The sequence below is a fragment of the Passer montanus genome, unplaced genomic scaffold (assembly GCF_014805655.1).
Source record: "Passer montanus isolate IOZ18808 unplaced genomic scaffold, ASM1480565v1 scaffold43, whole genome shotgun sequence".
Classification (NCBI taxonomy): Eukaryota; Metazoa; Chordata; class Aves; order Passeriformes; family Passeridae; genus Passer; species Passer montanus.
Window position 1 is genome coordinate 1,603,588 of NW_024369151.1, and position 13,754 is coordinate 1,617,341.

Sequence of the window (13,754 nt, forward strand, 5' to 3'; positions counted from 1 at the left end):
GGAAATGGAATTTGTCTCTGCAAAGCCTGCTCAAAGTCCAGTCTGTTACTGAGGAGACTTTTCAGTAACATGCCAGGCTTCAGCTGGGAGTGCTGAGCAATTTTGCTGCTCCTTGCAGAGAGTAAAGCTTTGCCTGTTTTGCTGCCTACTCGCTTGTGCTGGCTCAAACTTGCTTGGCTAACAGTGCCTGGCTGTGGGGGAGAGGATGTACACCAACCTGTTCCCACACAACTTTTTGTTGGCATGAGAACTGAGTATTAAAATCAACATCTGCTCAGCAATCTCATGCCCTGGCACAAACACTGGCTGTGGAATTCTCCAGCACGTGTGCACATCCACGATTCTGAGCACATCCCAGGCAGAGCTGCTCCCAAAGCTGATAAATCAGGGATCTGCAGAAAGCTGTGAACACACAGCTGAAAGTTGGGGAGCTTGGAAGTGAATGTCTCCATCCAGCTTGTGTGCTCCTGGGAGGCAGTGCTGAGGAAGGCTGAGGCTGAAGTCTGGTTGGAACACCCATGGAGGAATTTCTGGGCTTTACAGCCCCCCAGAGTTGCTCCAGCCCCCTGCCCAGGGGAGGGGGTTGTGTTTCACATCCCTCAGGCACCAAGTGCCTGGTCACAGTCACTACACTGCAAGGGGGGGTGACTGTGAGCAGCACCAAGCACGGGCTGACATGGAGCTGCCTGGGCTGTATTGTCTCACTCAGAACAATCTCTCCAGCTGTTCCCTGCTGATTTCATGCTCTGGAAATGAACCAGTGCACTGATAACCCTTGTGTTCAGAAAGGGCAGTTGTTGATAGAAATGGGAGAGAGGAAGCTGGAGGGGACACTTGGTGAAACTGTCACTCCAGAAGCACTCCTGGGGGACTTTGCTCCCTTCTCCTCACCTTGGAGCTCCCTTGGCTTGATGGCTGCTCCTCCTTCTCTGCCACATGACTTGGGCCTGCTCCTCAGGCCCTGGCTCTCCTCTGTTCTTCCTTGTCTGGGATCCAGTGGCTCTTCCTGAGCATTTTCCTGCCCAGGAAACAAACCTTGGGCCCTATCTGAGTGCTGTGTACACACATCCTTGGCATTACTCTTTTTTTTTTTTTTTTTTAATGATGTGTTCTGTTTTTTCCAGCTTCTGGAAGAGGTTGAGTAGGCTGATGAGTAAAATCAATCCTGAACCAAATATCATCCACATCATGGGCTGCTATGTTCTTGGAAACCCCAATGGGGAGAAGGTAGGAGCTGGTGGGTCACCCCTGGAGTGTCTGCTGGGCCAGAGTCACACTGGGAGCTCTAAACCTGCCTCTTTGGCTGGCTGGGAACGTGCTGGCTGTCCTGTGGGAGCTGTGGGTGGGAGAACCCCCTGGATGTGGGGCAGGGGAGGAAGGATTAGGGATGTGCAGGACAAATAACTGAAACATTTGAGGAGAGGAGTTATTGAAAGCACTTGGTTTATTTATTTACTGGTGAGATAGGTGTTTTAAAGGACATGGGAGGAAGGTTTTCCAGAGCAAAGATGGGCAATTGTGGGTGCTCAGAGTCATCACTGTTTTCAGCTGTTAACTCTGGTATGTTTTCCTTTCAGCTATTTCAGAATCTGAAAAACTTAATGAATCCTTATAGGGTTGCCTTTGAGTCTCCACTTGAACTATCAGCTCAAGGTAATTTTTTCCTTTTTTACTAAGACACACACACCCTTTGCTAACCAGTCTGCCTCCTTTGGGGGGCATCTTCATGAAAAAGCAGTTTTGACTGCCTTAAGTCCTGCCATGGTCTTTGTTTTGCTTGTAACACCTTGTGTAGTTCAGCCGCTGCGCCTGGCTTTTCCCTTGCAGTTCCTGCATATGTTCACATTTCAAATGCCCTGTTTGTTGTGCCTGAGGCCTCTCTGAGGGTCCTGGCAATGCAAAGGAGAGCTTTCCAGGCTGAGTGTAGGAGAACCCATCATTATTAGGGCATGAGGAGTCTGTGGGGGAAATGCACGTGGAGCAGAACCTTTTCTGTGGCCAGGTGTGCTGGGATCTCTTCTCCAGAGCTCAAACCACTGGCACCAAGTGAATTGTGTCAGTAACCAACTGGGATATGGCCCATCAGAGCTGTTCTACAGCTCAGCCTGCTGACCCTTTCCCCTTTTTTTCCTGTAGCTCAGGATATTTCAAGAAGCTACAGGATTTTTCCTGTTCAATGTCAGTAATTCACAGTGCAGTTTCGCAAGTGACAGATTCTGAATTTGCCCATGTTCTTTTATCTTTACTGTAGTTCTTGGCTGATAAAACCATGCAGGATTCAGCTGTAGGCACTTCTGTGCTGCCCACAGCTCTGGTCTCAGCACTGATGGGTTTTTCTTACCTCCCTTCAGCCTCAGGAATGTGCAGGAGTTGAGCACGTTGGTGCTCAATTGTGCAGAGTTCACAGAACGCAGAGCTCACAGAATCAGAGTCACAGACTGGTTTGGGCTGGAAAGGACCTTCAGGGTGCCCCAGTTCCAGCCCATCCATGGGCAGGGACACCTCCCTCCAGGCCAGGCTGTTCAGTTTCCTGTGCATGATCAGTTCAGCTGCACAGGAGCAAACATGCTGGGATGTGTTCAGGAGCAGCTTGCAGGGAAATTCCCAGGTTTGTGGGCAGCTCAGCAGGCCAGGCAGTGGGTTCTGTGTGCAGGCATTAGAGCAGCTGAGCTTTCAGGAAGCTGGGCTGAAGAATACGTCTGAATTTATCCCCTTGATCAGTCTGGGACGTACTAAGAGTGTACCCTTGTAATCCTTTGCAAAGTCATCTAAAACTAATCTTAATCAGGCCTCACAAGTGAAAATCCCCTCCTTGAGCCTTGTCTGAGTGCAGGGTTGTTTGCCCTTGTGTTTTCAAATGCACCTCCTGGCTACCTGTGAGATCCCCTGCAGTCAGAGGGGCTGGGGGGCACAGCTGGCACTGGTGTGTGCTGTGAGCTCATTGCTGGGAGCACAGGCAGGAGCAGGACAGGGAAATTAAAAAAATATGTATTTTTTAAGTTTGAAATTTCAGTGTTAATTATTTTTAATGTTTCTTTACAAGAAGTTAACTCTTGGTTTACAGCCCCTGAAGTCCCTGTGCCTCATGCAGCCTGTGGCTGATCATCTCCAGCCCCCAGCTCCCCTCAGCCCTCAGAGCAGAGAGGGCAAAGTCTGGAGACAGACTTCGTGCTCAGTTCCTGCCCCCAGGGACAAACCCTGCCAGGGGATTACAGGGAGCTGTTCATGGTTGAGGAGATCTGAAAAGATGTTTGTCTCTCACGGGCCCCTCCACGTGCCCAGTGTCAGCGTTTGCCGTGGATGGGCTGGGGTTTGTGCTGCTGTGTGCTGTCACCTCTCCCTGGTGCTCCTTTCAGGGTGTGACCCCTCTGCCTCGTTTCACTTCTAGGTAAGCAAATGATTGAGACTTACTTTGACTTCCGCCTTTACCGCCTCTGGAAGACCCGCCAGCACTCCAAACTGTTGGATTACGATGACATTTTATGAGCTGGAGAAGACTTTGCAAGAGGAAGCTCATCACCAGTGTCCAAGAAGTCATGCTTTATTGCAGAGAGACTTTTTTATTGGCACAGGGAGCCCTTCACAGCCCTACGGGAGGCAGCAGTGCTAAAGGGAGGGAAGGAGGAGCCCTCGGAAGTGTCGGCAGGAAAAGTCTCCTGGGCCAAGAGAGACTGCAGGGAAGGGGGTGACAGTGACACCTCGCTGGCCTCAGTCCGAGCCGTGGGGCCTCAGGAGGAGCTGTGCGAAACGAGGACAGGATGGAGTTCCTGGCAGAACTGAGCTGTTTTGGGTCAGAATGGGCCAGATTTGATTCCAGGTCCTTTTAAAGACTTTTGAAGCTCAGGTTTTCTTACAAAAAAAACCACAAACCCAGTTAACCCGTGCACTACAGTGAAGAAGTCACCAGAGCACAGAGGGAGCAGGGGGTTGTCCTGGTGGGACTTTCTGTGCTGGGAGTCCTGGAGAGCAAGGACTGCTACACCTACTCCTGCAAGCTTAGAGCAAGATGATCCCGTTTCCATGTGAATATATACTGGGATATAGAATTGAAATCTTCTTTTTTGTTTGTTTGTTTTGTTTAATAGAAAATAAGTGCAATTTTTATAGCGAGGGAGGGGGTAAAATCCCTCCTGATATTTAATTAGTTAAAAATAACACACCATAACCAATAGATGAGGTATTTTTGGTCTGCTTGAAAATATATTCAGAATGGTAATATATCTTCTGTAGACATATTTAATCACCAGCAAACATGGTTTTAACATAAGTTAGCAGACCCTGCATGTCTGCTGCATTGGTTTGGTTCCTTTCAGAGTAGCTGTGCTGCACTACCTGTACGTGCTCTCACGAATGTGTAGTTCTCCTCCAGTTAGCCACAACTTCATTCTTTCTATTTTGCTGCTTGCAAAACTATGGAACTTTAGTTTTGCTGAAATACTTAGGTTAGAAACACGGGACCTGGCTGGGAAGCCTCCGTCAGGCTCACTTTGGTATAAAACTGAATTAGAAATTAATAGCCATGGTAATTAATTGTTCATGCCGGTGTTTTGCTGTGTGTTGGGAGAGAAGCTCTCTTCCTGTGTGGAGACCCCTCTGAGGGGGCTGAGCACTGAGGCATTCAGCAGAAATGCTTCTGGAGGGACACAGCACGGGCTTGAGCATGAGTTTGACTCTTTGTTCACTTGATTGCCAGTTGTTTGTGCATAACCCACCCCTTTTCCCTGACCTGTTTCTTGGTGTGAGCTGCTCAGCTCCTTCCTGTGGAGGACAGAGAAAACCCTGAGCTCTGTCAGAGCAGCCTGAGAGCCCAGGTCTATATTTTATATTTGATGGTACCTTTTGGAATCTATTTATTTTTGTTTGGTTGGGTTAGGGGGTGCTTTTTTGGTTTTGGGAATGGGGCTTTTTTCACATTCTGCTGTCCTTTCAGAGGACAAATAGTACTTAGAGTCTATGTAGGTCACTGGCAATTCTGGGAGGTGACACAAGTTAATTCTTTTACAAGCAAAGGAAGTAACAGGGAAGGATTACCTTATTTTCCTGATTTCCTGGTATCTCAAATTTGTTGATTGTGAAGTGAAGGAAAATACATGTACAAATCTTCTTTTAACTACTTACAAAGAGAACTTGGTGTTCTGATCTGTAGAGTCCTCCTTCCCCTGTGCCATACCTGTGGTTGTGATTTTGGGGAGTAGGCCCCTGGCTAGAACTGCTGAACCCTTTACATTTAGAGCAGTTTTATAGCAAAACTTTTGAAGAAATAATGTACATACAGTAAGGAGAGGAATGGGTGGAGAGAGGTAGTTTGAAGTCACTGGAAGTCACACAGACAGGTGTGGGCTGTTGCCTCCCCCAGGTTGGGAGCTTTGGTAGCCACGTCTCATCCCTGGACTCAGTCAGGTTTGCCAGACTTACAGTGAAGGGGAGGACAGGCACCAGTCTGTAGCTTTTGGAAGAAAATGCCAGATATAAAAGAAAAAGAACCCCAAATGTATGCCAATTACTGTTTAACTTTGGTGCTTCCACCAGCTCTGCCGTGAGAGGTGGGAGCCAGAGGTGCAGTGAAAGCACAAAGTCATGTTCTGGAGAAGGAAATGGTTGTGGGAGGATTAAAATGCTGACACAAAACTCTCTCCCTTTCTGACCCTTTCACCTCCTCACTGGAGACAGGCAAACTGTTCTTCCTTTCTCAAATCCCAATTCAGTGAACTTGGTAGCATGAATGTAGCATTGTGCAACTGTTGAAAATCTTATTTAACCCCCAAAGGGCCCATTTATGTATCCACTTGAGTGATTTCTCTGTAGAATTGTTGTATATCTTCACAGACCACTTGTAGTACTTGGGGTGCAAAGTAGAAGGTAGATTGTACAGTAATTTCTGTGTTGGAATTGACACTATGGACTGTTCTCCTGGTGCAGTTTATGGGATATGACAACTGATGAATGCATTTCCCTCCAAAGATCTATATTCCTCATAGCTTGTGATGTTTATGACATGAACATATTTTTTCCTTTGTAGCATTCATATGCCTAAAGAGATGAGATTCTGTCAGCTGTGACTGGAATGGAGTTGTGATGTTTGATGTCTGTGTGCAGCAGTGTCCTTGGAGTTAACCACTGGTGACAGAGGAAAACACTTTTATTCCCCTTTTTCACTGGTGGAGTTTTTCAGGTGACTGCTGGGAAAGGAAGGGGTTAGCAGAGGTAAATAAAAAAATATTTAAACTTCAGAGGTAAAAATAGAGCCTGGAACTTCCTCAGTGAAGGATGAGCCCAGCATGGTCCCAGCCAGGACAGCTCCAAGGCCCCGTGTGTTCCTCACCCCCTGTGCTCCTGCAGCATCCCCTGGAGGTTCTGAGGCTCCCCCAGCACCCTCTGGGCACACGGGACAATCTGCCATTCCACTCCTGCCTGTTCCTTCAGCTCTCAGCACCCTGCTCTCGGGGTGTGTCTGAAACCAGTTCTCTGCTGCGCCGCCGGCAGTTCCGTGTGCCGGGCTGGGTGAGGGGTGAGCAACGAGCAGCTCCATCCCACTGCCCTGTCCCAGCAGGGCACTGCTGCTCTCTGTGCTCTGGAGCTGCCTTCAGCAGGGCCAGGAGAGAGGGGACACCTGCTTCACTTGAAGAGAAGCAGATTAAGCCCAGATGGCTGAGCTGGGGGCCAGCCCTGGCTGGGGTTTGTGCTGCCCTTGCTGGAGGCAGTGTTGGATGTGACCCCCAGCCCTTGCCTGGGTAAATGTGTTATCACTCCTGTTAAATGTGTTATGGCCCGAGCTGGCAGTGTCACCTCCAGGAGAGGAGAGGGGCCAGGAAGGGCTCAGCTGTCCCAGCCCTGCTCCTCAAGTGCTGGGAGTGCCCTGAGGATGTTCTCTGGTGCCTGCAGGGAATGTTCACTCAGTGGGAGAAGCCTGGGGGATCATAGGCTCTGTGCATGTGGCACTGTCAGAGAGGCTTTTCTCTTTTCCTCTTGTGTGGCTGGGAAGGGAAGGAAAGGGAAGAAGAAAATTCAAGTTACCCATGGGATATAGAAATAGGTAGAAACAGATAAACCTTTTTGCAACTCTGCTCATGCTGCAGCCACCAGCTTCCCTTTGCAGCTGGCCTCCAGGCCTGGGGTGGGAAACACGAATTCCCAGATAATCCCTTCCTGAGTTAAAAAAAAAAAAAAAAAAAGCAGAAAAATCCTTGTAGCTCCAGCAAAACATCTGACTGCAAAAGGTACCCAGCCTGCTCATCCTGCCCACGTGAGGACTCTGCTGTGGGATCCCACCTGCTCCCACCTCTGGAGCCACCAGAGCCAGTGAAGGGGCTCAGCTCTGTGCAGGAAACTCCAGGAAGGAATTTATTCTTCATTCCTCAGCCTGGACTTGCTGCCTGGAGCTCAGCACAGGGTTCCTGCTTCCAGTGGTGTGTCCATGTGCTCCTGTGTGCTCGCCGCCAGGCTCTGTCCCCTGCTGGGGGGATGCTCCCTGTGCAGGGAGGTGTGAGCTGGGATGTGGTGTCCGGCTGTGTGAGCACTGCTCGGGATCCTGGCCCAGAGCCACCCACAAACAGCTCCTGCTGCTCCTGCCTTGCTGACCTGTGCCTGGCATTCCTGTTCCCAGCTCTGCTGGCAGGGCTGCTCAGCAACCTCAGCAGCACAAGTGGGGTTGGCTGGAGGAATGGAAAATGCTGGTTATAAACAGCCAGCCTGGCAGGATCTGGGAGCGTGTCCTTAATCCCAGCCCCATTCTTAATCCCACAGGAGGTGGAATGCCAGGCTCGCTCTGCTCTCTTGATCTAAATGTAAACATTCAGCCTCTCACAAGCTGGTTTGAGTCACACTTAGATATTATTCATGTCTTAGTCCAGGATAAAATATGTTACTGTGTGAGTGAGAAAATCCTTCCAGGGCCCTTCCAGCTGGCACCTGCTGGCAGAGCCCTGCACAGGGATGTGCTGAGCCATGCCCTCCTTCCCAGGGAACCGGGCCCCTCTGCCAGGTGGGCTCAGGTCAAGCTGAATTGCTCTGTGCTCTGGGTTTTGCTGTGCCAGTCCCTGGAGCTGGGACAGCCCTTCTGAGGATCCCAGTGCCCTCCTAGGGGCTACTGAGTGGTGATATCATTTTCCACATCATCTGTAAAGACTCTGTGATCCTGTATTTTGTCCCACTGACTACAGCCTATCCCTGGCTTTCTGCATCTTCCATGGAAGTGCTTTTTAACTTTCATTCTGGAAACACAAGCCAAAGTCAACTGGAAACCTTTACTGGCAAGTCAGCCTGTTAATGATCTCCTCTGTGGGAACTGAGGGTGTAAATGGGTGGTTTAAGGGCCCTGACCCTGACTGGGATCATTATTATTCCCAGGTGATCCTGCTGTGTCATGGGCACAGTTAATGGTATGATAACCTCTTGCTGGGGCAGTGCATGATCTATCAAAGAGCACCAGGAACCAGCAGCAGCTTTGGTTCAGAAGTAACTTCAGCCCAATTTACTGCCAGTCAGTGTGAGAAATGTAAAGACTGAAAGGAATAAACATTGTGGACATTAAATGTAAAGAATCCATCTGAAGAGAAATGACATTGCTTTTTTCCATAAATGTTTAGTAATTATTAAAGAACTAATGCAACCTAATATTTTTTTCACAGTATTGTATTGCTTTTACAGTATCCATAAAAGTGGCATAGGTAAGGACAGATAAGACCCATCACAGGTTGTTGCCCTGTGTTCCGAGAATCGGGGTAATTACTCAGTTCTTTGGGCATTCCAAGCTTCCTTATCTCAGCATCCCAGTGGCCTGATGCTAATCACAGGAGTGCCCTGCAAACCTTTAGCAGGAGGAGCCTCTCCACCTGCACTGCTGGGCTGAGAGAGACCCCCAAGCACCCGATGGGGCCACGTGCTGCTCCTGTGTCCCAGGTGCTGGTGCCGTGTCCCCAGGTGCTGCTCCTGTGTCCTGGGGTGGCCCTGCTGTGCTTTTCCCCCTCTCTACAGCCTCACCCTCGGACACAGCCCCTGCTTGCTCCCCACTCTCCTCCCATGGCTGCAGGGATGTGTTGGGCTGTACCTGGGGAATGTTTCTCACTGGGTGACTGAGCTGCTGCTGAGCTGGACCAGGGACTGGTCACTGCCAGCATCCCCTGGTCTCTGGCTCAGGACCAGCTCAGATGCACATCGAGTGGATTCAAAAAGCTTGAGTGAAAAGTGGGGGGTTATGAGATGATTGGTTTCTAATTTGTATTTTCAGTGCTAATTCTCCATCGCAGTAACACAGACCCACCTACAAGGTGCTGTAAAGGTGGAGCTGGTGCAGAGCTGGGAATTCAAGGACAGGGATCTTTGCCCTTAGCTTTGCAATGCCCTAAAAACCTCAGAGATAAACACAGCCAAGTGAGGCCCCTGAGCAGGGCTCCTGCTCCCTGCTGTGCCCCTGTGCTCAGACCTGACTTTGCTGGGGGTTCAGGTGGGGGTGGCTGAAGGAACCCAGCGGGTTTGGTGTTCCCCATCCCAGGGAACCAGGCTGGACTTGTACCCAAACGTGCTGAATGGGCTGCAGCTTTTCTGCTGCGTATTTCCTGTTGTTCTTTAATAACACTATTCCTGGAACTGGGGTGACTTCAGTTGTGATACCAAGCAACAACACAACCTTAGCTCTCAAGGGCTGGGAGCCAGTGCCCTTTTGGGATCTTTTTCCCCTTGCAGTTCTGGCACCAGTTTTCATTTCCAGCTCCCTTTGCTTCTGCAGAGTGAGGGGACACCAGCAGCTTTCTGAACAGAAAACTCGGTGCCTGAGTAGCAAGGAGAAAAGGAAACAGTGACAATGGGTCTGGCAAACGTGGAGAAGGAAAGATTATGTCCAGTAAAGCCCCTAAACTCTGAGATGAGCAAGTTTCACCTTTCGCAGAAAAAGAAGCAACATTTCAAAATAATGGGGGGAGCCCCAGACCACTTCAGTGGAATTGATCAGTTGGCAAACCTTGCAAAGATAAACCACTCTGCTGATGCTGCCTCTGCTCTCAGTGGAGTTCAGAGGGAGCTGACAGTGTCCTGCTCCTTTCCCAAGCCCAGCTGGAGTGCAGGGCAGTGTGGCTGCACCATCCCTGCTGGCTCCACACGGACCTGCCCAGCACTCGGAGCCCTCCTTGCTCTCCATCCCAGCAGGAAGCTGAAGGCACAGCAGGGCCATAAGGAGCTGGAAATGCTGGCCCAAGAGAGCCCTGGGGTTGGAGGCCCCAGCCTGGGACATGCTGGTTTGGGGCCAAAATGGTCGTGAGGCAAATGGGGAGTTTTGAAAACAAAGACTGTGCTCTGCCAGGTCTCGGTGGGCCCTGGAGCAGCAGGCTGGCTCCCTGGAAAAGCCAGAAGGAGGTTACAGTGACCCCAGCACCTCGCTGTGGCTTCTGGCAGCTGCTGCTCCCCAGGGCTGGGGCTAACCCTGCCTGACTCAGGAGCCCTCTGCCACCTCTGCTGCCCTGGGCTCCTCTGGGGCTCTGCTGCTTTGTGTGGGATAACCAGGCCTCGAGGCACAGACGTTTCTAGGGCTAAAGACAGGATTTAATAAGAGACGTTTCTGGGAAAGCTGGTTTTTTTCTCATTTGCTTTTTTGTTGTTCTCATTCTCTGGCTGAGTTTATAAACCCAGGAAATGGCACCTGGCAGATGCTTTGTGAGGGAAATGAGGTCTGAGGTGAGGGACCTACGGGCACTGGGCACCTCTGCATGGCAGCAGCTGAACACACAGGAGCAGAGCTCATGGGGGACAAGAGGCCCAGGTGCAGCTACAAGGGGAGGAAAGAAAAAATCCTGATAATTTAAACAAGGGACCATCTGAGAGCTACAAATCCAGTCATGGGGATAGGACAGGGATAGCTCAGAGTGATTCAGGTTCCAGCAGCACGCGGCTTAGTGAGCATGGGGTGCTAAGGAATTTAGAGCACATTAGGGATTGTGCCTCTTCCTGGGAGGAAGGCTAATCCCTGAGCACCCTCCCAGACACAGAAACAGGGCCCTGGAGAAATCCAGGGGAGGTTAAAGGCCTGGTAATCCCCCTGGGGAAAACAGACCAGCTCCAAAACAGCAGGTCCCCAGGAGGGCAGGAGGCAGTGAATGAATTCTGATAAACCACTTTCTGTCCCACAGGCCTGTTTGAGTGAACTGCCACAGGGAGCAGCCCTGGCTTGAACTCCCAGCTGCAATTTCCCCCTTATCTTCCCCCTTATCTCTAGTGCTGACGATCATCTTCTGACAGATGTGGTAACTGCAGCCCCTCGGCACAAAGAGAAACAGGCTGGACAGCTCTGTCATTTGAGCCATTTTTCTGCAGCCCTGGGATCTCAGCCTCCATTTCTCCATCCTCCCCATTTGGGGATATTCTCCACGTGCCACCACCACAGTGAAGTGGGACGTGCCATATTCACCTCAGCTATGTGACAGATGACAGAAATCACCTTTAATCCCTTACCACACACTGCACAGCCTTGTGGCACCTCTGGTGCCTGGAGGGCCTGGTGCCCAGAAAGATGGTATTGATTCTTTATCCTATATCCTGGAACCATTCCATGTGTCCTGGTTTTAAATCTGCACCATGAGGTACAAAGTCAAATTTGCTGGAGAGGCCCAGTTACAAGGGATTACTTTTCCTTATTGTTCTTCCCTCTCCCTTGGTGCTGTTGCAGGCAGTGGGTGATGGACACAAATGGAGTGGGCGCTGTGCAGGGACCTGAGTTTAAGGTGAAATCACCCAGAGTCGTGCTGGGCCCTGCTCTCTCCCTGTCCCCTCGTCCCCTGGCTGTACTCGGGGCTGTTCTTCACACCCAGCGCTGTCGTGCTCTATGTGCCACCTCCTCTCTCAGCTCCGCACCAGCCGTGCCCCGGCGCTGTCCGTGCCCCGCGGTGGCACTTGGCCATCACAGCCTCTCTGTGACCGCAGCCGGCGCTGGCCCCTGTCATCCTCACACCTGGCTTTTGTAATCGAGCATTCCCTCTCGTGCCAAGATACCAGCGGCATTCCCGGGAGCCTCCTGGGACCAGCAGCGGGCACTCGGCCGGGTTCCCTGGGTGCGGGGATCAGCTCCAGGGCACTGCCCGCCGGCCAAGGCTCGCTGCCCAGCCCTTGACACTGTTCCACTGACTCAGCCGAGGCTTGCAGCAGCTGACAGAAATGATAGAAGGCTCTCAAATCCTGAGTGGCAGGGGATGAATAATGGTTGGATTTATTGTTTTGTTCTAAAGGCAGGCGGGCATGCAGTGAAACTAGCAGATGTCAGGTTCAATGTCCACAAAAGGAGGCGTTTTCTTTGCGCCAGGTGCAGCAAAACCGTGCGGGATTCATTATTTCAGGATTTACGGGCTTTACACAGGCTCAAAAGCCAACCAGACAAGACCACGAAAGAGAAATCCATTGAGATCTCCGAGCACAAAGGCACATTGTCGGCTCTGGCCGTGCCTGAGCCATGAGTCACCAGAGGCGGGGAAATGTCTCTACCCGCTTGCTCCGCTCTTTATCCTCAACCCCGGGCAGCGCTGTGGCCCGGCGAGGGCTGGAGGCAGATGGGGCGTGATGGAGCAGTGCTTGAGGGAGCACGGCAGGTCACGCGTGAGCCTCGCATCACCCCGGAGCTGCGCGAGGTGAAAGGCCGGAGCTGCCTCCTCCCCGAGCAGCTCCGCGGGGCGCGCACCCGGCACGGGCAGCTGCGGCAATAAAAGCTATTCCCAGTGCTATCGCTTCCAGGTGTCGTTTGGAGAGGGTGCGATTGCTCTGTTGTGGCTCGGCAGTGCAAAGGTAGGAGCCTTATCAGCGGGATCCGGAGCTGCTCCCGTGAACACACCCGTGCTTTCGGCTCCCGGCGGGGGCAGCCGCCCGTGCCGGGCGCGGCTCCGGGACCTCCCCGAGTCCTGCCCAAAGGTAATTTTATGTCACGGCGTGCCGTGTCCCCCGAGTCTCCCAGGCGAGGCTTTGGGAGGCGTGGGAAGTGCTGCGCTGCGCAGAGATCGTTTCCCGATTGCACACACTTCCCAAAGACACCTGCGGGCGGCCGATAACAGGCGCTGCCTGGAAATAACGCCGCGGCGGCACTTTGGTGTCCAACCAGCGGCTGCCAATGAATCACTGAATCACAGAATAGCTGGGGTGGGACGGAACCACTGGAGATCGTCCAGTCCAGCCCCCTGCCTAGACAGTCACCCGGAGCAGGTGGCACACGAACGTTTTCAGGTGGGTTCGGGATGTCTCCAGAGAGAGAAAAATCCACGACCTCCCTGGGCAGCAAAGAACAGCAAAATGGGAAAAGTGTTCTCCCGCTCTGCTGCCATGTGCCATGGAAAACTCCACTTGTGTCCATCAGAGCTGTCCCTAAAACACCCTTCTGACGGTGCGGGTACCACAGACACCGCTCCAGAGCCAGGGGCTGGCTCCCTGCTCCTGCACAGGCACCTGCTCCGCCTGCCACGGCAGCCGACAGCCCAAGGGTGACCCCGCAAGGCGTTTATCGATCCTGTCCTGGGCTGGCACCAGACAGACCAGTCCGGGATGGGGGAATGGGCATATATGGGTGTTTTGTGTGTTTTGGCATTCTGTGTCCGTCACCATGGCTCGTGTCCCGGGCGGGGGGGTCTCCCGTGTGAGGGGAGGGCGAGGCCCGGCCGGTTCCCAGCCCGGGGGTGCGGCACCACCTCGGGTCACATCACCGTGCCCGGGTCCCGCCGCTGTCGCCGGGCAGCGGGGGCGGAGCGCTGGCCCCGGCCCGCAGCCGGCCCGGAGCGGAGCGGGGCGGCCCC

General features: G+C 52.1%; 2 protein-coding genes across 8 annotated transcripts in view; both read left to right on the forward strand.

Annotated features, from left to right (window-relative positions):
- Nucleotides 1–6,240, forward strand: part of NSMF (NMDA receptor synaptonuclear signaling and neuronal migration factor) — a 45,227-nt gene extending 38,987 nt beyond the window's left edge. For 6 of the 7 annotated variants that reach the window (XM_039720206.1, XM_039720204.1, XM_039720207.1 and 3 more), the window contains 3 exons: nt 1,125–1,227; nt 1,578–1,653; nt 3,389–4,055. In XM_039720206.1, coding sequence (XP_039576140.1) covers nt 1,125–1,227; nt 1,578–1,653; nt 3,389–3,486 — 277 coding nt within the window. In that variant the 3' untranslated portion in view covers nt 3,487–4,055. Of the gene's footprint in view, nt 1–1,124; nt 1,228–1,577; nt 1,654–3,388 lie in introns of all 7 variants that reach the window. The other variant, XM_039720202.1, reaches the window with a different exon arrangement.
- Nucleotides 6,241–12,527: 6,287 nt separating this feature from the next.
- TPRN (taperin) overlaps nt 12,528–13,754 on the forward strand; it is a 19,397-nt gene continuing 18,170 nt past the window's right edge. Inside the window, exon 1 of the mRNA XM_039720343.1 lies at nt 12,528–12,673. Coding sequence (XP_039576277.1) covers nt 12,528–12,673 — 146 coding nt within the window. The remainder of the gene's footprint in view (nt 12,674–13,754) is intronic.